The 27,882-nt window shown below is 39.9% G+C and overlaps 1 protein-coding gene across 1 annotated transcript in view; it reads right to left on the reverse strand.

Annotated features, from left to right (window-relative positions):
* LOC133983731 (raftlin-like) overlaps positions 1 to 27,882 on the reverse strand; it is a 114,395-nt gene that overhangs the window by 44,316 nt on the left and 42,197 nt on the right. The window contains exons 3-5 of the mRNA XM_062422907.1: positions 22,142 to 22,319; positions 11,884 to 11,992; positions 3,339 to 3,825 (exon numbers count right to left, since the gene is read on the reverse strand). Coding sequence (XP_062278891.1) covers positions 3,339 to 3,825; positions 11,884 to 11,992; positions 22,142 to 22,319 — 774 coding nt within the window. The remainder of the gene's footprint in view (positions 1 to 3,338; positions 3,826 to 11,883; positions 11,993 to 22,141; positions 22,320 to 27,882) is intronic.

Genomic DNA, 27,882 nt, shown 5'->3' on the forward strand with positions numbered 1-27,882 from the left:
TCATGGTCAGCCATGCCAACCTTAGAGCCATGCCGCTATTATAGCCAACAACATAATCTGGGAGGCATTCTGACAAAATGTTGTTGCGAATGTAGTTTAGTTGTATATGAACGTCAATTTTAGGAGCGCAACATGCTTGTACACTTGTCACTACCATGCTACACTTCCCTTTCCATTTACTGTACCACCAGAATCCCTTTCCCTCAAACCATCCAAGTATTTGAACACCCAAACATGAGCCCAGTCTTTATCACAGCTTCAGTCTCAGGGATGGTGTTCCTATTTCGACTGTAAGCCAGCTTCACCGCCAACACTTGCACAGCATTCACCTTGAGATCTGAGGATTAGTGTGGACAAGCCAGCAGCAGCCAAGACTCTTGGGCCTCCTCGGCAGACTGGGCATTAGTAGAGAGGGACATGGGAGCTTGGCAGGCTCCCCTACCACCCCGGTTGGCTGCTACACCGGCGCTGCTGGCGTTGTTGCAGAGATTCAGGGGGATGAAGGTGGGGGTAGAGAGAGAGAGCTGTGAAGCAGAGGGAGGTAGAGGACGAGGCAGTGGGGGATTATCTCACTGCGAAATGCACTGTTGGGAAGCCCAGATGGACCAGTGGGCTGCGGTCTGCTGTGATGCCAAGTGTGAGTTACCGCACACACATCCATATATAAACACACATGCAAACAAAAGCACATAAGCATCTGCACACAAAAGACTACATTCATTATGCAACACCTAGTATTAGGTGCTTTGAACCTAACCGCAGTGCACACTGTACATACAAATACACTTTAAACACACAAACACACACGCAAACACTCCCACTGGGGCATGTGTCTAGTGCACAGTTTGCACATTGCACTGACACCTCTCACAAATAGGTTCTCTGAGAGGAACAGAGACTATGGGGTGATAATAGTGGGTGTCTCCATCTGTTAATCTGAAATGCTCAAATAAAGCCAAAAACTATAAATGTCTGTGCTAATTTCATCTGCATTCCCACAGAAAAGGGGGCTATCATGAATAACTCACAGAGGTGTAGCTACGTATGGCTCACTGTCTGCGTAGACAGAAAGCAAGCCATGAAAATCTGCAGCCTCCGAAAAAAAACAGACAAAACTGTTGTGCTGAATTTCATAGACTCCCTGCTTCATCAACTGAGTATGAGTGTGAATTTGTATGCACCACAGCTATAAGACGATTCCCTTTGTGTAACGGATAGAGAGGATTATATCCCAAGGCAGTACATTGTTGTGTAACATTGAAGCAATAGCAGGAAATGACACCTCCACAGTTGCCAAGTGTTTCAAGAGGGATCTACGGCCCCACGCTGTTCTTTAGTTAAACAGCCAAAAGGTATGGCTTTAAATGAAACCAAAAACTCCAAGTTACACAGATACTGCATGTAGATCTTTGGCTAAAGATTAGAAGCTGTCAGCTTGTATCTCTTTGGTTATGTGACAAAACAGCTACAGATCACATCGGATGGCTTTGACTGCAGGACTTAACCCCCAACTGCTCCAGTTGCTGTGGGACGAGTACTAAACTGTGATTTGATGAGGGATTTCACAAATATGAATGTGCACAAAAATGAAGCATAAAATGCGTTGCATGCCACAGGTCATTTCTATTTTTTGTAGTTTGCACTTGGAAATCTCGAATATCCTCCTGATGAGATTCTTCATATATGTTATATATGTTATGCTTCTATAATTTAGTCATCCTGTTTTTTCCGTGCTGTATCTCAGTGATTTTGCTTTCTTTGTCTAATCCGTTTACATTCCTCCTTTGTTGCCTTTCATGAGGTTTATTCCATTTTCCCCTGTTCTGAATTGAGGGTTTTAAGGATTGAGCGTGGTATAATGCTGTATGTACTGTATGCTGCATGCTGCAGATAGTAAAGCCACCTGAGGAATATCGGTGATATTGGTCTATACAAAGAAAAATAACCTGACTTGACTCATTGGGTATTGTTAAATAACAGCATTCATTAAATGTCCATGAATCTTGAGTTACATCAGCACTGAAGCTGTGGTGTTGCAGCAGTTACGGCCTTTCACGATATGAAGTTTTGACCTTTAATTATCTCTTAATTATCATTCCCTCATTAAGCTGTTCTGTGTAATTTGTAAGGATAGCTGGATTTGCGTTGCAGTCGCAGGTCTCATGTTATTTGGAGTCTTGTCAAGTTTTAAAGCCTTGAACATTTTTGAAATTTTGACCTTTAATTACAGCGCCCTCAATGGGCCAATTAGTGTAACTTCCTTTAAAGGGTCTGTTCACCCAAATGACAAAACAAACAAACAAAACATTATTTCTTATTCACATCCAGCGAGTGAGGAAATATATCTCTTTAAGGCCAGAACACAGTGTTTACAGTACCTGGGTTTTCCTTTCCTTTAAGTTTTTAAAATACTGGAGCAGTGGTGTGTTTGAGTAAAAATTAAAAATGCTCCAGGTACTACTAAATGGCCAATAAGTATAATATCTTAAAACCTCTAACATAATGCAAAAATCATCCCCTTAAAGGTGAAGCCCACATTTTAAAGCCTATCTTGAAACAATACTCATGAAATAGTTTTTGTTCGCTGAAATTGTTTTTCCTCTCTATACTGGTGGTGATGTGATCCCTTCCTCGTGAGGCTTTAATGTAAGAAACGCTCCTTGTTCTGCATAAAAAATGCATTTTAAAGTTTGGTTAAAGCAATTGTGAGGATTCTGCAGTCAGAGTTAGACAAATCAAGTGGGAATCGTTCAAGATTAAAGTCTTTTTTTAGAATAACATTTCTGTCTTTGTGCTTCAGTGTGTTTCTGTGATGAGCTGCAGTGGAGGGATAGTAACACACAACCAATATAACCAGGAGAAATGACTGCAACAACCACAACAGAAAATCAGTTTCATACGTGCATGTGAGTACTGTTTCATGACAGAGTTGAAAAATGTGTTAACTTTAGAGCCTGACCGATACATCAGATATCGATATTATCCACCAATGTTGGTTTATCACAGTAAACTAACAGTAATTATTAAATTCACAGTGAAGTTTACTGCTTCACTGCACTGATGACATTTTATACAATACAAATTATTGTTACGTATATATTTTGTGGATATAAGATTATCAGATTTTACTTCCTATTATTGGTATCAGCTACTACCCCTATCCAAACCTCTTATCACTTAATCTGTCACCTACTGTTAGAACTACTGTTTGTCCCCCATTTTTCTCCCAAACCAAATTTATTCCCAGCATGTAGGAGCTTTACAGTCCTAATTTACATGTTTTTTGCTTAACACATCATTTTTAGTTTACGATTGCTGTAACCATGGAGACCACTCACCATCGCCTCTCCGCTGGCGGTATCTCGGCCTCTCCTTTGTCTCTGTGCCACTGTCTTTGTTGTTATTGTGACACGGTGACTCCTCCTCAGTCAGCTCCTCACTCCGCTCCAGATCTCCCTCTGATATTGGAGACGCTGCGGGCGAGGCCTCGACCTGTCTGCCCTCCATCCCACTCCCTGAATTATTCCCAGTGTTCTCACTTGCATTCTTCTCCTCACCCAGTGCTTCTTCCCCTGCCTTACACGAGGCATCCTCATTCCCTTCTTTGTCCGCTGCATCCTCTTGAGCTGCAGGTACTGCTTGGCTCTTGGGGCTTGAGGGGTTCGAGGGGCTGCGGCTGCCCAGGGAACCAAGCACAGAGCTGGGGCTTGAGTGCAGGGAGAGGGAGGGGGTGTCTGGTTCTCTGATCCTGGTGCACGGTGCCCCATATGGTTCCTGGACAAATCCTATGAACATCACCCCCTGGTCGGCAGCATCCTGGATCTGCTGTTGGGAAAATATTAATGATTAAAAGACAGAATGACAAATGCTAATACAGGTTCTGCTACTTTGCTTTTAGTTATTTTGACTCAATCACAAAGTCTGAAACATTGAAATGACTAGTTAAACATCAATTAGTTGATTGACAAAGAAATCATTTGCAACTTTTTTGACATAATTGATTGTTTGAGTAAATTTCAAGCATATAATACTAAAAATTATCTGTCATTCATTCACTTTTCCTTTTCTTCTCACTCTTGTTTTCAAATGTGGGACTGTTGGATAAAACAACTGAACAATATGAGAAATTGTAATGGGCATTTTTAAACTTTTTTAAATGTTTATTGACCTTATGATAAATCCTGAAAGTGAATGGCAAAGAATTGATCATCAAAATAATCATTAGTTGCAGCTCTGGATTTGACTATATACACATATGCTGATGCTCTTATTAGTTTTGGGTTTCAAGCATCAGCTAAAAAAAGCAGGATGCAAAATGACGACCTATTTCAGAATTAGTTTGAAATCAATTATAAAAACTATAATTGATTTCAACTATAAAAAAATAGTTTTTCTTTCAACACTTCATGAAGAGCATCTTGGATCTTTGTGTTTTCTTTTCTCCACCCTTCCCCCCCCAATCAGTTGTTGATTAGACTAGAGTGGCCACAACCCAGGTCCGGGCCGAATCCCAAATCCAGCACCCCTCCTCCCCCCCTCCCGTCTTATTGTCATCTGGCATTTTATGACAATATTGGGATTCTGCCACGGTGTGAGATTGAAACGTTAACTGTCAGAGAATGTTAATGATGCCTTTCTCCATTTCAGCCCCCCCCACACGCCACTCAAACCACCCCACCGCCAATCACCATCACCACCCCACTCCCCCCTACACCCAAGCCAAGGCGTCGCCCGTCTCTATCTCGAGCCACAATGAGGGAAGAGAATAAAAATCAAATCAAATCGCAGGTTATTCACTATGAAATTAAATTGGAAAACAGTCACATTGTTTCCAGCCATATTGTTTAATATCAGTGAACGCTCTCTGGGTTCTTCCACATCATATTCCCCATACCAATATGTTGAAATGGAATTTCTGAGATAAAAGGGAGCAACGGTTGTATCTCATTTAATGGTAATGCAGGCAGTCAGAGAGAATGAGAGAGAGAGAAAGAGAGAGAGAGCGAGATGAATGGCTTTGACTGTCTAATGTTGGTGCAGTTGATAGCACAAGTAGATTCAGATCGTGGGCTGTAATGATTGAATTTATTTTCGGCGCCATTGTTATTATTATCTTATTATTAAAACTCTTGTTTGACAAAATACAACCATTCAGATTAGACTTCTTTTTTCCAGAAACATCCTGATAATAGTCCAGCATCATGACATGCATCAAGATTGACTGAAAACACACAAAATATGTAAATGGGATGTCAAACGTAGTGTCAAAATAGTTTCATATTCACAAATGACCGGGTTTGCCTTTTTCCTTTCAGATGAAGTAAATGTAAATAGGTTATTAACTTTGCTAGATACTGTAAATACAAGAGTGTATAGCTAAAATGTCTGCTAAAATGTATGTATCTATCCATCTATGCTAACATTTACTGCAGTGTAAATGTGTAAATGTCAATGGTGCAGCGAAAGTAAATGTCAGGGGGATGATCAATGTCATCACAAATCATCCTCAGGGAAACATGCACAAAGTTTCATGGCAATCCATCCAATAGTTTGACGGGATATTTCAGACTGGCGGTGAACTGAATAAAGCACAAAAAATCTAGAATATTAACATTTGATGGGATAATGCAGCCGTTTAAAATGCATGGTCTTGTCTTTGAGTTTTTCCCTCTATGTAAACCAACTAAGATAAAAGCAGATACATTAATACTCTATCAAACAGTGTGCTTTATGACTACTTTAATGAGCTTATAGATACTTAAAGAGAAACAAAAGGGGAGAAGTGGACCTTTTAAGGTTAATTGGAAATGAGAATAATTGTTAGTTGCAGCCTTTTAAGAGCCACATGACTTATACATTATTGGGCTCTACTGTAATACACAAATGTATGATGTTAACAGAGTTGATGGGTAAAAATATGTTCTATGAGTGCGCACAAATTTGCATGCTTTAAATTTCTCAATGTGAATGAACAGACAAGTCGCTCCGCCTCAGTAGGAACCACCTCAGGTCAGGAAAATTAGGTTTTGAGGTCAGAAGGGAAACTTTGCATCGCATCGTTTCTCTTCATTAACCGACATGATTCCATGAACAAACTTGATGAAACATATTCTGGAAGCAGCTTCCTCTTATTATGCCACCAGAATATCAACAGCCTGCAGTGAAGAAAAAAAAAAAATTTCAATTTTGACTTGAGACCACATTTCCTATTTCCCCTGTAAGTTATTAAAGTGGCACCAGGAGGAGGTGTGTGAAGGTCAAGATGAAAACCCAGGAGGAGAGATGAGAGAGGAAGTGAGGAGATGACAGAAAAAGACGCGGACAGATAATGACAGAGATTGAGACAGTGAGACATGGAAAGGAAAGAAAATAAGAAGAAATGATACGAATAGAGAAAACAGCAAAGGAAACAGAATCCAAGAGAGAGCGTTGAATGGAAATTGACTTTTATGCTCAATTCTTTACTGCTCATCCATGTCCACTTCCCTTTAATACATTTCCAGCATGACCTCCTCCTCCTCCTCCTCCAGCAGGCCTGTAGCAGCTCAGTAGATTAAAATGATAACCAACAGTAATGAGGTCCTACAGGACTGCAGTTGCATGACTAATCAAAGGGCAAAATGTACAGAAAGGTTCAGGAGCGAGGCTTCACAAGCCGACATAACGGCCTATAATATAGAGATTAGGCAGGAGGGTTGAATCATGATGATGCAGCATTACTAGCTCTATTTTCCCCACTGGAAAAATTCCTTTTGCAGCAAACTTACATACACATAACATACAGCTAAAGGAAACATTAACAAACATAATTCTATGTATGGCATATATGGCATCTGAAGTGCCATTTCAAATAGGCTCCCTACTGTGGCGCATACATGACAGAGACATACGCCACAGAGTCTGTTAATTATTAGATCAGTAAATGAGTGGCTTCTGTTTGATGCTTTCATCTCTTCTATATAAGATATTTGGTTTGCTAATTGCTGTAACAGTAGCCTTGAAGCATTTAGAAAACACAGCTAATACTACAGTACATATCATACATACACACATTGAGGTACGTTGAAGCAGTGTAATTAAACAATTTGCTGCCAAATCATGAAAATGAAGATTAGGGAGATTTTTTGGAATACCGGTATGTGATTTGAAAAGAGCCGCTAGATGCCAAAACACCTCGCTATGCATATCTTTATATGGGTCAATGACGTTTTTTTGTGTCAATGTGGCTTAGTCTAGTTTAAAAGGAGTTAAAATTAGATAATAAACATATGAATAACTTGCACACATCTTTTTTTGTGGACCCAGCATGAAATTTCTACTTTTAATCCATTTTGAGAGAATATATTAGAGGATTAAAAAAATGTCTAAGTGGTGTAACCATTAAAACTTTGTACCAAATAATTAGACTTGCTTAAAAACACTAAATTCTCAATGAAACACCATATCTATTTATTATTTCAGTAATTATTTGTATAAGTCCACCTAAATACACTGTAGGTGGATAAAATATTTAATATTTATCATTATTTTATGGTTACACCATTTGACATTTTCAGGAGCATTCAGTCTTACTTTTGGTTTTAAAAAAAATGGTGCAAATGTCATTTCAATGTCTGATGCTGCTTTTAAGACTTTTTAAAATATATTTTTATTTGTCACTGACCCATATACAGTCTGTGGCTTAATTAATACTATGTACTTGAACTTCACTCTTGAACTCCACAAAGGAAAATATTGCACTTTATACTCCACTACATTTACAATATGTGACAGCTAAAGTTACTTTGTAGCACAAACAACGTAAAATATGACACGTGGCACAGATTACACCAATAGTACACAACGTAGTTACATTTAGTTCTACCTGAACATTAAAACACTGCTTGACATTAATGCATCACTAATTTTATACTGTATGAGTACTTTGAATTATGCATTTTGCAGGTAGTACTTCCATACTTCTCTTCTGAAAAAAACTATCCCATACCTGCCCAAAAACAAAAAAAAACTAAAGTGCCTTTTATTTCAAAGTTCAAAAAGTTGTTGCAAAACAGCTCAGTGCTCAGTCATGACGGCACACAACATTTCAGATAAATACCAATCTAGTTTCCATCAGAAGCATTCCTCTGAAACAGCTCCTCTCAAAGTCTCCAGAGACATAATGCTGTCTTCTGATGTGGGTGAATGCTCTGTTTTGGTGCTGCTGGATCTCAGAGCAGCTTTTGATACTGCAGATCACAGCATCCTGATTGAAAGGCTAAGGCAGTGAGTGGATGTGGACTGGTTCTCCTCCCATCGCTCGGATAAGAGTTTCTCTGTGCTGCTTGGTCCCTACATGTCTGAAACTGCTGCTCTTTATTGTGGTGTGCCCTAGGGTTCTGTCGTGGGTCCTATACTGTTTGCTCTGATATGCTTCCCTTAAGTCATATTATAAGCTAATTTAAAGGTGTCGCTTATCAGGTTACGCTGATGACATTCAGCTGTATGTCTCTTTTAAACCCAATAACACTGATAAACTGTTTTGCACAATTGTTTGACTGCTATAAAGGACTGGATGTACTGCTAAACACAAATAAGACTGCTCATTGCTTCAGATAGCATGGCTTCTAAGGTTGTTCACCGTATTGTCTATAGCTGTACAGTCTAATCTTAGAAACCTTGGTGATATATTTGATTGCTAACCCATTCATGTTTCTTTCATTGAGGACACATTTCCAAATTTAGATCTGCTGTATCACAATCTGATCTAGAGATGATTATTCATGCTTCTATTGTATCTAAGATGGATTATACCTTTTCCCTTTCACTTGATTTAGATAGTCGTGGCTGGACCTTGTATGCTGCTGCAAAAGTTTTGACCAGGTCCAGCAAGATTACTTGGATTTCGGATTCATTTTACAGTTCTTGATTTCACATATAGAGCCCTGCATGGTCAGACACCCATGTACATCTCTGATCTCCATCTTTATATCACCAATAGGTCGCTTATGTCTTCTGACCAGGACTTACCGGTTGTCGCTCGCAGTTGACTGACAGCAAAAGGGGGTTGTGGTTTTTAAAGTTGTGGCTCCAACACTGTAGTCCGCTCTTCTTATAGACATATGAACTGCGGTCTATGTTGATGCCTTTAAAAACAGCTGAAGACTCATTTATTCAAACTGACCTTTGTCTCACCTCGTAAAGTGTCTAGAGTTTGTATTTTATGTGTTTTTAAGGTAAATTGTTGCTCATTTTTTATCGTTTGCTTCTTTTATTTTATCTTATATTGTACTATTTTTTTCTTTAACCATTTTACTGTTGTGAAGCACTTTGTAACCTGCTCTGTGAAAGGTGCTATATTAAATAAACTTTATTTAATTACTCACTTACTTATACTTGAATTCAGTATGGAGTGTATTAAATTGCTGCTTTGCTACTTTCACTTAAATCAATGATCCAAATTAGATGTTAAAAGTCCACTTAGTTCCTATAGTTGTATCCAAGACCAAGATCCACATTATATTTCATCTAATTCACCTAATCCTCCAAATTAAATGTTAAAAAATGGTGTTGAAATATGATTAAGTCGAGAAAGGCAAGTGTTTTCTGCCCCTATCAGCAGACGCAATCATTAGTCTGTGGCTTATAAGTATATTTTATAATGTGACAGTACTCTGGTTTAGACACAAAAACAACTTGGGTAGATTTAGGTAAAGATCATGATTTGGGTTGAAATTACCACCCAGTTAAAGGTAGGGGATTTTCGTTGTCATGGTTACAATAAGAAAACCAACAGAACTCGCTATCAGCTTGTAGTGCATCGTAATTATAGCAGGAGAAAATGTTTGTTCTTTTGAGGTGAGATGGAGAATGTGAACTGTGAAGTGCAAGAAAAATAACATGTATTGCTGCTCTTATTAGACCGTGGCTGCTTGTTAACTGGTAGAGCATCATGCTGCTGCCGGTTTTGGTGCCTTCTCTTTCAGACAATCAGGTCTCTGCATCAAGTCTCTATTTTTTATTCTAAAATGTATTCATGTACATTGGGCTCAGTTTGGTTTGGTCTGTTCAGATGTAGACCCCTGAAGACTTTTAATCTGAACACTTGTTCCACTAATGAGTAACCTCACCTCCTGCTGCACTGCCTGAATTTGAAACCATGACATTCATGAAAAACTGTAGCTAGTCAGACACTAAACTCACATGAGGAATGGAAATACTGGATGCTGGCTTTAAAACAATTGTTTATCAGTAGTGGATGAACTACTCTGATCCTTTACATAACAGAACCAAAACATCAATGAAAAAGTAATCCAGTACAAGTACATGTTGTCAAAATCGAATTATCTATTATCATCGAATAAATGTACTGCAAAAAAATGATCCTGGTGATATTATTGATGCGTCAGTGTATAAGCAGCATTTTACTGTTGAAGCTGTTCAAGTTGCAGGTAGGTGTTCTGACTTATATGACTATACAATGAATTTACAGTGTGTCCACTTCAAAAAGTGAAATGAAAAATCTGAGTTTTAAAAAAAAGAAGCTTTTCTCAAATCTTAGATCTTTTCTTTCTCTTTTTGGTGCAAAATACAAGATAATTTGACATATTTAGGTGTTGATTAGTGAATTAAATTAGACATTTTTGTTGGTTAAAAACTTATTCTAATATGAAACATCACAAGGGGCCAAACTTGATATTGCTCTTTTTTTTAAAGGGTCACAAGGCAAAAAAGCTTAGAACCACTACTTTAATATTCAACAATGTATTATATTTGATTAGCGTATCATATGTTAACTCAATATGTAACCCTCCAGTACAGTAAAAGCTACCATATTAAGTGGAATAGAGGTACAGTATAAAATTGCATAAAATGGTATCACAGTCTGTCCTGCTACATGAGGTCATGTTGTATTATTTTGAATATTTATTTGTCTTTCCTTTTTTATTTCGGTCACTTGTCTCGTTTCAGATCAACTTCCTGTCACGTTTCCCGCCTGTGGGATTGTCTGCCCCGCCCTAATGTGTTGCACCTTTGTTTCATTGTCTTCCCCTCTCTTAATGTATTTAGTCTGTCTTCCTCTCCTTCTGTTCCAGATCTTTTTTTTTGCCTCTGTGTGAGAGATCCAGCGTTTTTATCTAGTGTGTATCGACTTTTTCCAATTACCTACCTTTTGCCTGCCGATTTGGATACATTTGCCTGTTAGACTGAATATCTGTGTACTGACCCCCCCCCCCACTGCTACTTATTGATTTAGTTTTTATGTGACTAAACTGGTATTGTTACTTTCACTCAAGTGGACAAAGAGGAAACTGTTCAGAAAATGTTGAAATGAATCACTTCAAGCACATTTCTGGTAGTAAAAGTAGAAGCTTTACAGCTGATTCATACCTGACATTCCCTGAAATACAGTTTTCTTCTTATTTTTATGCTCAAAGAAAGAGTGGCAGCAAAAAAAACCCAACAAAACATTCTATTGTCACTCCTCCAACATGGCAACTGTGCTCCCAGCATTTTGTGACAAGCTGCTATTAAAAAATCTTCAACCTGACAGCAGTGTGCTTACTTGCAGGTTTAGTAAAGTGGTTGATTCACTAAAATATAGTTGTAAACATTCAAAACATTGTGCTCTTTGAACCTTTTAGACAGGATGACATGCTGCACAAAAGCGATCTGGAGTTTGGTAGCAGGCGTGGGGTTTATATTCTGGAGACATCCTTCTTTTACATGTCTGCTTAAGATCTTCCAACTCAGTATTTGTTGTTTTTGAATATGCAGCCACTAGAATTTCTCTGCATCTGTCCCTCTCTAACTCCCACTCCCTTCATTCTTCCCTGCATCCCTTCTTCCAGCTGGGCACAAACTGACAAAACCTTCAGCTTGGCATTTGTAAAGCAGCCCTACCTTCTTGACGTAGCCCTGGATGAGCTCCGGGGTGGGCACCTGCTCAGCAGACAGACACTCTTCCAGCTGTAGTTTGTAAGGTGGGCAAACCGGCTGGCTCCTTTCCACCCTGCAGGCACCACAGTGGGGGAGAGAGGACAATGAGTTTCAGCCCTTTAACCAGCCAGGCTGCTGGACAAATGCTCGCTATACATGAGGGTACCCTTACATGTTCACACATACGCACACACAAAAAACACATCCACAAATAGCCTAAAATTATAAAATTACACACATAAAACATCCATAGATGGGGCGCTATTCACAGACCAAAGCACTAGATCTATAATACAAAAATAACCCCCTATCAACAAATTACACTGCATCAAGAAGCTTTGTTAATGTTATTGTTGCCCTGTGGGAGGCGAGAGAAAAATACAATAAAACACTTAAGTGAGACAAAGATCCACATGCATGAAAGAAAACACGTGGGGAAAGCAGAAAGCAGGAAATTCGATGCAAATCTGGTCTTGTCCCCCCTCAGCCCTCCCCACTGAGGCCATATCAGTATTTTGAGCGGGGAGAATCTATTTATATGGTGTTGTATTTTCCTATTTCTATCCTCTGGAGGAAATCCCAGAGCCAGCCCTGAGGAGACTAATGCCCCAGCTTCCATCTCCCCTGCTCCTCATCCTGTTGACAAGGTGAAGAAGCCCCACACGCCCTTTTCCTCAGTGTACAACAGAGTGCATGTACTGTACTGTAGGTGTGTGTGTGTGTGTGTGTGTGTGTGTGTGTGTGTGTGTATGTGTGTGTGTGTGTGTGTGTGTGTGTGTGTGTGTGTGTGTGTGTGTGTGTGTGTGTGCTCTGCATGAGTTCTGGCTTTGCACGGACACCTGATGAGAAAGAGGGTAAAAGATGCATGTGTGCATGTCAGTGTGTGTATTAAAGCCTGTGCATGCTGCTTCCCAGTTCACACAAAGGCTCCCTCTGAGTGCATGTGCGTGTGTGTTTGTGTGTGTATGAAGAGAGCGAGAGGGGGGGGTCCTAATGCATTATCACTGTGATTTTTCTGCCATGTCCCCTTTTGGATGAAGGAAAAATATCATGCATGACACTTACACTTCTCATAATAGAACTCAACTTTTGATAAACCCTCCCTGCCTGATAAACACCCATCTTCCTCACTTTAAGCACCCACTTTGTCTCCCAGGCTTTCTAAGGAAAAAAAAAAGTTGTCTCTAAGCCTTGAACTGAGATTAAAGTCACTATCACTGCATTATCACTTTAAACCCAAGCTTAGACCTTTCTGTACATTTCACAGCACTGTGTCACTTCATCCCTCCAGAAAAATCCCTTAAAAAAAACAGTCACCACACTTCTACCCTCCTGTCACTGAAACCTGTCACTCTGCCTATATCGCTGTGGCAGCACACAGAAGCACAGAAACTGGGCCGACTGCTTCATTAAATACAAACCTCACACGCTCTGTGAAACATTCATTACAGCAAACGGTGGTGAGAGAGCCGACTCTCATTTTTTCGCAGCGTCATTAGATTCAAAGGCACGACAGCAGAAGCCTGGTGGCACTGTCAAAAAGGTGCATGTATACCCCCGTTGGTTGCTACATCAATCAAAACCGACTAGTTTGGTTGTGCTCCAGGCACAACTTCAGGGAGCAAAACGGAGAAAAAGAGGGAGAAGCAACCAGTGTAGTGTATATACTGTAATGTAGTAAAGTGCAGAACATCTGTTGTCTTATGTTCTGATGCATTATACTTACATTATAGACCTTGTACAACATGTTTTAGCAATATTGTACTAAGATGTCTACAGGTGCCCCGTGCACTTCTCTTGCTGCAAGTTAAGAGGCAGCCTCAGAAATTCAAATGAATAGTTTTTTATCATATTAATACAAATTCATGTTGAAGAGCTATTAAAAGTGCAGATCATCATGCAGCATCAATCCATAAAACAAAAACATCATTTTGAGAGCTTTTTAAAAAAAAAATCAAGAACTTGCACTTAAGCACTATAATTTGATTTCATTCTGTGCCATCAAATGGAGGAGGTGTTACTTCTTTTCAAACTGTTAGTAAATCATTTTGGAATAAAACGAATGAATGGAGGCAGAGAGCTGGAACGGCAGAGAAGGGAGAGATGTGTGAGAACAACTCAGTCCTGGAGGGAGGCCTCGGGTTAAAAATAGCAGCTGCATCACCTGCTGTCCATCTTCTGTGTGTAAAACGGTGACTTTTCATGCAGCGTGCAGCACTGGCTGTCAACTTCCGAGGCCTCGTGTGGTTAGACGGGTGTCAAATGCCTTCCTGCCTGCCTTGCCGCCCGCCCACCTACCTGGAGATCCTTCCTGGATGAATACACCTGCTAACCACTCCTCCCCCTCCTCTTGTCTGCCCACAGATGGGTCACATGCTTTTTTTCACCGTAGAACATCTTTTGTTGTACTAATCACTCCCTGAAGAGCTGAACGTTCACATGGTAACTAATTGTGTATTACCTGTTAATGGCTTGCTTTGGGATTTGTTTTAGCGGTGTAGTGGCTACATTGTTTGTAATTGTGTGGTTTCCAATTACACTTTTACTCACTGAGGTATGAGAGGAGGTTATGTTGTCATGTTGTTATTTTTCAGTGGCTGCCAGTACCTGATCTTTTCTCAGAATAAAACCTGCGAGAGGATTATATATATACAAAGTGGTGTTTCTGTTGATGAAGTTTCTATAGGTGGTGTTTGGGCACTATGTTCCCAAAAGCAAGACACTCAAGTCTCTGTTCTAACAATGAAAAATATATAAGGTAGAGACAGACAGATTTTGCATGGCCACACGATTTGAATATTTAATTATCAGGCTTATGCATTGAGCACACCTGGATAAACAAGACTAAGACTTTCCCGTCATGCCAGCAGATCTGTGAGGATGCATTTAAGCACAGCGACGCTTTGAACTAAATGTTAAATTCAGTGGCAAAGTACTCTGAATCCTAACACTAATGATTAAGAAGTATATTAGCTTATTTAACATATTCCATATCTTGGTTTAGGATGCATTGAATTTAGAATGCATATTTAATTATAAAGTCTAGGAAGATTGTTTAAAAGTTGTGCCACTTAAATGGTCAACATTCAGATACATTAATAACATGCGACTGACTTGCAATCTTCCTGTTTAGACTTGGACTTCATTAGAGAATTGAGGTTTTACTTGGACTCACCTCGAGAGACTTCAAAACAACATAACTACCTGCTGCTTGACTTATTTGTCCATAAAAATTGTTTTCAGTGCTTAAAAAGTAACTGCATCACTTCCTGTGCAGAAACATAGTTCTTAGGAAGATTATTTTTTAAGCCAGTCACTGTTGGAAAGCAACAAACTTGGTATTTGTAAAAATGCTTTAAATTACTACTTATGTCGCCTTGTTTCAGGAAATTGCTTAAGAAGAGTTGAATTGCACTCACTGTATATAATTTTACTCATGCAAGAAAGCCAAGGCTGTGTTGTTAGCGAATATGAGTGAAAATGTGAATCCCTTCCTGTTTCTTTTACTTAAGGAGCAGAGCCGTGTTGGGCCTCTCACCCGCCGCTCATCTATTGCTATGACGACACAGTCAGGGAGCATCTGAACCCGTGTTTAGCACTCTGTCACTGTGGAGCTTTAATAATACAGCGCACCTCTTCTAATGTCACATTTTCACACGTTTGTGAGTAATTTCACCAGAGCGAATCCCCTCTAATGGTTTTTAGTCCGTACCTCTTTATTTTCCTCTTTCTCTATCTCTCTCCATCTCACTCTCTCACGCTCTCCACCCTTCTCCTCCCTCACAGCCCATCCCTCTCTTTCTGTGTCTGAGCACATGGGAGCTTCTTGCAATTACCCAATAATGATGAATATATCCCATCAGACATTGCCTGCTGAACTGTAACCCTATTCCATCGCAACCAAATTGAACATTGGGAAATTTGACAGTTGACATTTTAAATTTTCAAACGGTGCAATCCATTCTGTCGGCGTTGCAGGTTTTTTTTCTTCTTCTTCTTCTCCCCCCCCCGCCCCCACCGTTGAAGGTTGTAACGGGGTGGCTGCCGGCGCCGTTGACAAATTGCTGTCTAAGGTTTCTAAAGTTATAACCCAATTAACCAGATATGTCAGTCAGGTGACGGTGTCTAAACATTTACAGATGACACGCCGCTGTGTGTACACAACCTCTGTGTAGTTCCTGACTGTGCACAGACTCCTGCAGCGTCACCCCCTCATCCACCCCCCCTCTCCATGTAAAGTGCTTTGTTGGCTGAGCCTTTCACACTGTGGCTAATACTGTAGAGACTCGACTGGGCCTGTGTCCGCAGACATACTGTGCATGCTAAATAAAGACGCCTATACAGCTGCTGTTCACCAGTCAGCTTCTCTACCTTGACTTTTGCTTTGTTTTTTTTGTTTTTTTTAATGCAGTCGCAAAAGCGGTTAGTTTTGGAGCGATGGATGAATCGCTGCTCGTTGTCATGCTTTCAGGCCCATTCACTGCAACACCAACAACCCTTCCCCGTACTCTTTTTCTTCCTTTTTCTTCCCCTTCCTGCATCTGACAGCATAGGGGAACTGGAAAGGAGATGCTCTGCTTTTTGGTTTCTCTTCCCTCATTTTCCCCTGGTGGAGATTTGGATTCCCCTGGGCTGGTGCTGATGTGAGCAGCTGTCTCCACGGTGACAGACGCTGGAGATAAAGCCCAGGCCCCCGCTTTTGGCCGGGGCCATCAAAGGATAGTAGACTCCTCTGCCCTTTTCACTCAATATCTCTCTCCCTCTCTCTGCTTTTTAAAAATCCCTTTCAGTCTCTCTGTCTTCCTCTCTCTACTTCTTCACACCCCAACTGTGATTTTCCTTTCTTCCTCTCCACCCCACCCCGCCTCCCCCTCATGGTGTCTTTTTCTTTGCAGCAAGGCAAGCATGTCTTTGAAAAAAAAGCAAAAAAAAAGCAATGCAGTCCATTCAGCTGTAGCCTTTTCATAAAGAATCGATATTTCTGTTGTCCGGTTTTTTTCAGCGGCGAAGAGCTAAGGAGTGGATGATTTGTATGAATGTCTGTGCATGCTCGAAGTGAAGCTGAATTGTTCTATACAACAGCATGGGAGGTGATTACAAATGGACACAATCTCTAGGAAGGGAGGGCAGATAAGGTGTCATGCATTTAAACTATATGACCTTCTAGGCTGGCTGTCTTGTTTTCACCACAGTAACCCTACAAAAGATACATACTAGTCATCTGTATTTCTGCACACTTATTCGCCAATGTGGGAAAGTTGGTTTAGTGAAAAAGAGAAAATGTGGTTAAGACGGAAGCTGATTTTTAAATAAGATTGGCTTTGATGTTGTGGTGCCTGCATGTGCTACTTTTACTGTTGATAAAACATTCATGTGATATTGTCACTCACAGTTAAGAGACAATCCTCTGTGATCAGAAAATCGAAGAGAATACAATTAAATCACTACAAGCAGCTGATAAAAACCTCACAGGGTCCATGTGAAACAGAAGAAAAACTTGAATGTCATCTAAGGTAGGAAGCAGCAGTGAAATAACTTGATGGTAGATGGTCTTTTAAAGAGTTTTGCTTTTATCGGATAGTAGACAGTGAAGAAAGTTACTTGAGCTTCATTTTAATCTGCTCACATCTTCTTGTATATACTTGAAGACAGCTGAAGGCAACAAGCATTGATTTTCTTTTTTTTTCTCCCTTGAAATTCAAAACTCGCACATCATTTTGATGTAAGACCTCCAAAACTGACAGCTTTTGTCATTTAATCAAACGACTTTATCATGGCGTTATGAAACGATCTTATGTGGCTGTGTAAGGCTGTGTAAGGCGGTAACGAGACATTGTTAGAAGGCCATAAAATATCTTCGGAGGGGGGGGGACAGTATGTCTCCTTGGAACCATGAGCTTAATCTTTCTCTAACCTTTAGTTGTCGACTTTAAATGTTTTTTTGTGCTTTGGGATTTCTGGACTTTTGGTGTTTTCGTTTTGATTTGTTGCAGATGGGGGAGGTTGAAGTGTTTCATATTTGGGTTTGATTCCATATGTTTTCTGTCTTCTAGTTTGGGTGCGTCTTTAATGACATCTAAGCCCTGGATCATTTATGCTATTTTCAGGAGACGGCAGGTGTGGCTGTGTAATTAATGTTCTCGTTCAGAGATATATGCAGTAACGAGACATTGTTAGAAAGCCATAAAATATTTTAGGGAGGTTTTGTCTGACTTTGGATGCCTTCTCCTTCCAACAATCAATGTTGGCTTCTTTTAACCATGAGCTTAATCTTTCCCCAACCTTTAGTTGTCTAAACTTAATGTCTTTTTGTGCTTTGGGATTTCTAGACTTTTGGTATTTTGGGAGTTTTGGGGTTGATTTGTTGCAGATGGGGGAGGTTGAAGTGTTTTGTATGTTTTCTGTGTGTCTTTAATGACATCTAAGTCCTGAATCATTGATGTTATTTTCAGGAGACGGTAGGTTATATGAGATTAAGTTTGTGTTTTTGGTTTCCCTGCCTGTGTTTCTGTGCTTGTTTTTCTCTTCCTCTACTCATCAACACACCTGCCTTGCATCTAGCCTAATTAGCCCTGCCCTGCTCTGTGTTTTCCCCACACCTGCCCTGTATCAGCCTCGTTAGCCCTGCCCTGCTCCCAGTGTCTATATATTTTCCTCCTGGTGTTCAGTTTTGTCCTGTTCTTGGCTTGGTAAATAAATATATTCTTCAGTCCAGCTGCTTTGTTCCACATGAAACTCAACCAAACTTTTAAAGAGGCATCAGTTCAGAAAATGCAGCATTCACATTTTTAATGAATTTCCATTTTTAAATAAATTATGTTCTGATGGACAAAAACGCCTTTGATAAGAAGACAAGGATATTAGAAGTAAAACTGTCAGGCAACATGTCTTTTTTTTCCTGTCAGAGTCTTCAATTTCTTCCTGTGGCTGTCGGGTGATTGACAGTAAGCAAGGCATATCAGAACGCCGTACACTGCTCAGCTCTGCTAAAATTACAGTAAATAATGATAAAAAACGAAAGTTTGACAAACCCAAATTAAGTTGTCATGTTTGCTGTGATGAATTATCTCGCATTGTTTCTCAGACAAGGAAAAGCAGCGAATATGTCCTTCTGAAGGCAAGAAAAAAAAACAAGCCCCTCCGATATCTCCAACAAACACCAGCGGGGGAGAGAAAGAGGCAGGTTAGACAGTTCGCACTAACTTGAAAACAGTTTTTTATTTCCTCAGGACACAATTTCTGCACATTCCTCCACCACCTAAGAATGTAAATTATCATCAGCATACATTTGCACAAACCAATTAATTGCTTCCTTTCTAATTTACTACTTTTTGAGTGTATTATTTTTTTTCTACTCTTATCTTTTGTTGTGTTTTTTGTTTATTGTCTTCTTCTACATTGGATCCTTACATTTTCTTTTGCAATTTAACTCTCCCGTGGGGATCAACAAAGTTGTATCTTCCCTTATTTTATGTTATCTTAAATTCCTTTTTTTTTTTTTACATAATTCTCTCTGGTCTCAACAACAACAGTTTTTTTATTGCGTCTTTCGTGCAGTTTTTTTCTTATATGATGACTCTGTGGTTGCAGCAGAACTGTCAGGGAACAGCTGCTCTGATTATTACACTCCTCACTCTCAGTTGCTTGTAATATTAGGTATTGGTTTTTCTGCAATCATTGTACTGTCGCTGTGGGTGAGAGTGTTAGCTAAATGACTGAAATGTCAATGTAGATTAGTCGCAGTAGTGTTGGGTTTAGGCTCGGCACTGATGAAATTACAGGAATGGGTTTGTCAGCTTTCAGAAATATGTTTTCAAAGCCTTGAAGTGAATTCTGCTCAGCAACAGCATAGGGTTGGGAGATTTAAACAGTTTGTCCACCCACTTCAACAATACCCCAAAAGTCAAATGTACAGGAGTTTTGTATGTGAAAGCAAGGAAGCTCTTAACACACGGAAGCAAGAGGTGAAAGGTTCAAGAGCTGAATGTGTAACCTCTTCAGAGAGGGGCAAGACACACACCCTCTCACACATCCATGCCCTGCAGCCAGGAAACAGTGTTTCGTAAACAGGACTGGTTGTTTACTGGGGCTCCAGAGCCAGACGTAGCAGCCACTGGGGCTTTAGCTGCTGGACTCCGCCTGTCTGCATGTCACTACCGCCAGCAAAACAACATGCACAAAAAAAAAAAAAACTTCATAGTTTCAGTCTTTTTTGATTGTCTTGTTTTTATTTGATCTGACTTTACAAGACGTGGTCCTGAATAAGCTGATCAGGTTTCATGACCCCTTGGGGCCGTCAAAGCCATCTAAATGCCAGGATGAATTTTCCCCAAAAGCTACAGTACAAAACCTTTTCTCCTAAAACCGAGAGAAAGGGAATTTTTTTTGTAAGAGGGATTTTGACCAGACAAAAAGAAAAAACAACATCCACTCTTCACCATTGGCGTCTTTTAGCCTGAGCTCTTTTAGCCCCAAAATAGTTTTCCACTTTGAGCGTTTTGTCACGAAAGAAAATGTCTTCAGTAAACAGAAAAGTGGCCAGACCAATCACAGAGCGTTTACAGGACAATACATGGAAATACTTGTGTCTTATTGGCTTGCAGGTCCCTGACAATTCTTCAATTGATGGGCCATTTTCATCTCTTTTGTGAAATTGCCATTGTATTAAGGATTTTGAGGATTTTTCCATAATGTACGCCTAGTAATAATGGTCGTAAGTATCTGATATGATGCTCATTTTGGTTTGAGACATGTGCAGATTATATGGTAAATCAAATCCAAACCCTTTCCTTCCTTTTCCAAACTTCACATTTTTTAAGCAATGTGTAGCCCACACACAAGCAAAAAGAAAAAAGTCAATTTAGAAGTATGTTTTTTTTTTTTTTGATGGAGAAGAATCTGGACTTAGCCCCCTGATGGTTAACAGTCCAGCCAATGCCCCTGCCCTCCACTGTCCAACACTGTCCCTCCATGCCCTTCAGCCACCCTTGGAGCCATTCCCTGGCGTCCTGCCCTGATTGCATCCACGCCCAACCCCCTGCAGTTCCCTGGACAGAGGGGTTTGGGCACAGGGCTGGAGGGCAGATGTAGGGGGTGGCGGTGACTTTGGACCATGCAGCTGGTTATGGCTGGAGCATTGAAAGGGCTGATGATAGAGGATTGAGATTATTGCTGACTGACATCCAAATGCATTTGCCCAATGACAGCTTGCTGAGCCACAAACAGATGTTGTGATGCTCTGGTGCAGACAGCGGCACGCCACTGAAATGTTGCAGGACTGACACACACTATTAAACACAACAGTATTTTCTCAGGTGGTATCCCACATTAGACTGACCAAAAATAATTTGTTATATAATAGTTATAAACATGTGTAATTAGTGTGAGACTTAACAAGCAGTCAGCCTACCATTTTCGTACCACTCAAGACATGAAGATTAAGTATTGTTCTGCATAATGACTACAATTAAAGTACATTAGCAATCTTGACATTGTCTTAAGTGGCCATAATGGCTACATCATTTTGTGATAACAGTGGCCTTATTCTCAGGAGTGTAGCGAGGAAGTCTGGGGTCCCTGCCAGATGATTGCCTCAGGGCCAGACCCCTTAGTTTATTAACATATTTTAAATAAGTGTCTTCTCCCTTTTAATTGATGACTGAGGGTGAGGCTTATAATAGTAAAAAAAGCCTGTGTGTTAACTTGTGGAAATGTGTAAGTATGATATACAGAAGTCAGTACTATCAGTTGTCATTTAAAAAGAAAATTATGTTATTTTTCAGCAGGAGTTGCAGCAAATTTTTGGGCAGAATCTCAATAAATCCCAATAACATCCGATTAGTCAGTTTAAATTCAAAAAAACATCAGGACACTCAGTATACTCAGCATATTACAGTATTAACTGTATGTAACTTTATACTTGCAGTGCTTTTGCATTGGTTATTTCCATTGTTGGTAAACTTGTTAAATAACTACAGTGTCTATGTTGCAAACCAAAGTGTTGCCTCTTTTCTCCTTCATCTATTTATGTATTTGAGCTTATGCAACGTTTTTTAAAAATACTTTTCTCTAGGTAGCAAAAGGAACCTGTGGAGCAACAAAGTTCCTGGAATCGAAACCAGGATGTTGCAGTTGCAGTATGGTATGCAACTTAACCATTATCCCGCCATGATGCCTCATTACACATTTAAATACCACTCTCTCACTCTCACACGGCTCTTACCCGTCGCAGAGTCGGACCAGTATGGCCCGGTAGAGCTGGTGTGGTAAACTGTTGGACTCCGGACCACAGGGATGGATGAACGGGTGAACGGCTGCCAGAACGAAGCCCTGCTGGTAAAGCTCCTGCAGCTGGTCTGGCAGCTCCCGCACAGACGAGAGATGCAGTGTGGACGTCCCACCTGAGAGACACCAACAGGGAAAAGAACGTGTGAGACAAAACAATCTGATTTGGAGACATTTTTTGCTGCTGTGCTCATCGCTGTGTTGTTTTTGTTTCTGTGGAAAGTTTAAAGTTTCATTTGTAAAACTGAGCAAGTTTATGAAATTTTAATATTCTGTATTCCTTATCTCTAGGCAACCCTGTCTCCTCAAAATTACATTGCAATATCATAATATTTTCTGTTGCAAATTTGTAATATATCAAACATTTGGCAATACAAATGAGTATAAACCGGGTTGGAGACAGGGTGGCTGTCATCCAAGACTGTCACTGCTCCTATTCATAATCAAATTATCATTCTGTTTATTCTCAACAAATTGCAGCTCTGTCTGTAAAGTAATAACTTCCATTATTATACATTACTTTTCTCAGGAAAAAGACACATTTACATTTAGAACTTCATTCCCTTAAGTTTATATGTATTTACAAGATATTACCCACTGCTACATTATAGGTGTTTTAACCATGGCATTTACAAAAGCTCTTCAATTCTTCTCACTTCATTTTGTGACATACACAGTGCATTTTGGAAATGCTAGGAAGAACGATTTTAGCACCATTCAACTCAGTGGGATAAACAGCAAAAAATGTCTTGTGCTCACAGTTTCGCTTTTCAAAAGTAAACTGACAAAGGAAACCGCATGAGAAACGTTTTCAACTGAAACTCTCGGTCTTTGCAATATGTCTGTCACACTACGTCAATGACATAAATTACACTACTTCCTCACAACAGCCTCTTTTTCAGGACCTCGTTATTGTAGAAAGGATCCATTACAGCTAGATCGACCTAACCTCACACATTATTTTAATGAGAATAACCAACAGCACAACACAAGAAAAGAGAGCAAACCTGGCTGTAGACTAAAATTTGCTTAAAAAAATTACCATGTGAGAGATTTGCAATTCAGATATCAACACTGATTTTTAAAAGCATTCACGGTTTGTTTTGGCAATTAGCATCACGCCTTTTGCTCCATCCCCTCAATCTGGGAGTTAATAAGAGTGGATCAAAATCCAATCAGAGCTGATTGCTTAGGTTCTGTATCACAGCAGCTCTCTCTGTTCTGACACTTACTTTGATTCCTTCTCAGCTCAACTTTACTTGTCCAAGTAGAGCGGACAAAGGCCTGACATTAATGAGCGGCAATCAGTGGAAAAAAAGAAAGTTAGGGACAGAGTTTCTGCAAAGCTCTTTCTCAGCATTATTTCCCTCCCAGCTCTTCCCCAGGGGATGAAAACCTGCAGCAGACAGCCGATGGTGACGGCTTCATTCAGGGAGCAACCAGCTGTGTTACAACAAACCACACACAGCTTCTGTCAGGGAACATCAGCCAATCAGGATGTATGGTAATGAGTGCGGCAAAGGAGAGTGGTTAAGGTTCAGGAATGGGAGCGATTAGATTAGGAAATAGGGAAGATGCAAAGCCTAATAGCAGGAAGGAGGAAGAGAGTGGATGGACAGGAAAGATGGAGGAATAAAAGGCAGAGAGGTCAAAACACAGAGGAAGAGAAAGTTAGGGAGATCATAATGGAGACGGCGCTTGGCCCTGGATGCATAGCGGCTGGGATCCCAGCAGTACGCTGCACGAGGCGACATTTACTGCAGGCCAAACAGCTGGGGTGCATGGGAGAGCGCCAAGACAAAGAGCTGGATGCAGAATGGGAATCTGGGGAGATGAGAGGAGGGAGGGAGGGAGGGAGGGAGGGAGAGAGAGAGGTCTGGTGGTCTGTACTGGCTGTCACAAGACGTGGGAAATGCTGCTATGGCTAATTAGATTCAATGAGACTCTACAGAGGGAAAGCTTTAGATCCATGAGAAAAGTCAAAGTATAGAAGTTCAATGGGAGGTCAGACAGACGGTGAGTATGGGTGGAGCTGGCAGGAGAGACGGTGATACTTGTATTTCTGGTCTCAGGTAGCATCAGGAAGCCTAACACTGGCTACCATCATAATCCGTGACGAGGCATGAAAGCTACTCTCCAAGTGTAATTAGGTGCAAACTACTAATAATCCGCTTTAATTAAAAAGACTGTCGATATGATGGACTATGTGTCTTTGATGTGTAATCTGTTTGTGATTGACTATCTGGCTCCAAAATCTGCTAAACCAGAATTTTAATTGGTTTACTCTCTCATTATCAATGTTACCATCATCATATAAATAAAACATACACTTTTCCCCCCCACAAAGCAACACAAGGACATCTGGGGCCTAAATTCGGTCAGTCAGCCATCCCCAATTTAAATTCCTTACACCAAACGGCATGCTCTTCCACATATTGAGTGTTGTTGTTTGTTTGTTGAAGTCTTGGTAATGTGTGCATGCTTGCAAAGTTGTTCTGCATAACATCTGTGTAATTTATTACATTTGGCCGGTGCAAACAAAGTTTTTTGTTTTTTTGGCTCCTGCGGCACTAACATGCAGATTTGTTATTTGTTATATGTAAGTGACTGATTTATTGAACTGAAAACATTTACTGCTGCCATTGTATATATTTTACATGCGCCTCTTTATATTTCACACATTATTTATTTGCACAATCAAGGGAGAAGAAGCCACTGAAGTATTTTATTACATGCTGGTATGATCGTGGATGTGTCAAATACAATTTAAAATCGTGGAACATAATTAAATACACGTCACACTTATAGTTGCAAAGCCTTTGACCAACATTAAACAGAAATAATGACATGCTATTGACTCCAGTCAAGTGTAATATAGTTAAATACACAGCAGTTTTATTTGTACTAGATACATTTTTCATTGAACGCTTTCTTAGTGTGTATACCTCCTTAAATTTGCTTAATTAAGTAAAGCTTGCTAAGCAAACTTAAGAGGTGGCGTGACTGCACACAAAGCCAATGTAAACACACAGGTGGACAAGCCCTGCGCGGCGCAAAGTGAGGCACAGATGCATCAACGTGAATTGAAAATGTTTCTGCTCGAACAAAAAAAAAAAGCACATACTGTATCCTGGTGTCAGATGTACAGTATGAACATAAATCAAGGTGAAAGTCTTCACACACCATGACAACAGTTGATGGTGTCAGATTTCAGTTTATGAAGCTTTCCTTCAAATGTCTTTAAACCAATCAAATAAAAAGTATATTTAATCTGATTTGTGTCTTTACAATACCTGTAATTGATTACAACTGTTTTCTTCTAAATGTTTTCTTCAAAAATGAGATTAAAATAATCCTTTTGCATGGAATATGTCATTCCCCAACCCTTTTCCACTTTGACAAACCACACTTCCTCTGGCAGACCAATTCAACTAAAGCTCATATGTGTGACATTGTTCCACTATTTCGTGAGGCTGTATCACAATAGCGTGGCGTGCTTTCAGTACATCATCAAGACTGCAACAGAAGAAAGAGGGATTTCTGGAACAAGCCTGCTAGCACCAATCAGGAGGCAGCCCCTGTGATGTAGATAGAGAGCTGATTCAGTTTGGATCCCAACTCTTCCCCTCCAGGCACAAATCCAGTGGTTCATTGTGAAACCACTAAAGAAGCAGAGGAAGAAGAAGGGGAGGAAAAAAATCATATGCTGTCCCCTTAGGGTAACTGAGTGCTTTGGCTAAAAATACTCCTCCAAATTTCTCAATCACACTCTGTCCTACTGCGCCACAATGCAGGAGCTTTAGAAGTTAAAAAGCGTGGAGGAATTAACACAAAGAAATAGGGCGCCATTGCAAATGGGTGCAATGTATTCGTCTCTTCCTCTCTCTGTTCCTCCCCCTTCCTCCACCGCCGACTGCCTTCAGAAATGGAATTAATCCTTCTGTGATCTGTAATTTTTATTTTTTTTTTCTTTCCTTCCCTCTTCATTTTGGTGCTACATGAACACCCTGTCCTTTCCCCCAGAGGGATGCTATTGCGTGTGCACATGGCTCATGAGGCGGTAGATATTAAGTGGAAAATGAAACTGTCTTTGCTTGCTCTCTGATCCCCTTAGTCGAGATGAGTAAATAAGGAATGGTTTCAATTAGGCGGCGGGAACACAGCCGCTGGCAACTTCTTAAGTTGGCTTTAATCGCAGTGTGAGCTGCTAATAATCTCATCCAGAGGCCTTTAAATACACAGGCTCTACATTCTATTTATCAGACCAAATTTTATTTATCATGCTGTCCCCAGAGCAAAGCGTTGCCCACTGCTAAGTTTCTCTGAATCTCATGGCGTTGTAAGGATGTTTACTCTGCCCTAAAATCGTGTTATCCAAGGAGAATCACTTTGTTTGCGTAGATGAGAGCAAATTAGCTGCCGTATAACTGCTGTATGCAAGTGTCAGCGTTGATGTCTTATCCTGCGAATATTCAGGTCTTTGAAGGAGCCTGTGGTCGATCAGACAGGCAATCTGGTAAACCTTACATGGCAAACTGGCAGCCAATTACTTCACTCTGTCTTTTTGTTTACTCTGGAAGAAAATTCTTGCACATATCAACAGAGAAAAGCCCTAAACTCACAGGAACAAATCGCTTCGTGACAAATAATGAGAAAAAAGGAGGCTTCTGGCTGACAACCAACAAATTGGTTTTCTGGAAAATTGTGTTAGCGCAGAGCTGTCAAACAGACACTGCCATTAAACACAGAGGAGGAAACAAAAGTGGGGGCAATGTATGTACTGTATTTATGAATGTATGAAGGGGAACTGATAGCTATGTCTACAGGCAAATGGGAAGATTCACAATCATATTTTTACTGTTCATTGTGGATGACAGGTCAGGGGTTGGAATAACATATTGTAAGTATCAAACGTACTTACAAGACAGTACAGAGAGACGTGAGCAAACAGTGGAGCTATGTAAAGTGTTTAAAACGTTTAATACATTTGGGTCAATGATATTTTTTTGTGTCCATGTGGTTTAGTCAAATTTAAAGGGTTAAAATGTGAAAATAAATATATGAATAACTTGCACACATCCTTTTTTGTAGACCCAGCATAAAATGTCTGCTTTTAATCCATTTTGAGAGAGTATATTAGAGGATTATGGCAAAAATGTCTAAGTGGTGTAACCATAAAAGTTTGTACCGAATAATTAAACTTACTTAAAAACACTAAATTCTCAATAAAACACCATATCAACTAGTTTGGCATGATCTTACATTATAACTTTTTATATTAAATAAAGGTAACAGAATACAATTGTTCTAAATATTACATTTAATCTGGGGAATCATGGAGATCAGGAACGATTTACAATTTTTAAATGAGGTAATTATTTGTATAAGTCCACTTAAAAACACTGTAGGTGGATAAAATATTTAATATTTATATTTTATTATTTTGTGGTTATACCATTTGACATTTTCAGGAGCATTCAGTCTTACTTTAGATATTTTTGAATTGCTCATCTTGTCAACCCTTATTTGTCACTGACTCCACTGATGGTTTTGCTGATTTAAATCAAATGTCAGATGTAAGGATCAAATGTCATTATTTCAGTCATGATCTTCATCAGCAGCTTGGTGATATTAATAACTTAGATTTATATAGCGCCTTTCATGAGACCCAAGGACGTT

This window comes from Scomber scombrus, chromosome 7 (genome assembly GCF_963691925.1).
Source record: "Scomber scombrus chromosome 7, fScoSco1.1, whole genome shotgun sequence".
Taxonomy (NCBI): Eukaryota; Metazoa; Chordata; class Actinopteri; order Scombriformes; family Scombridae; genus Scomber; species Scomber scombrus.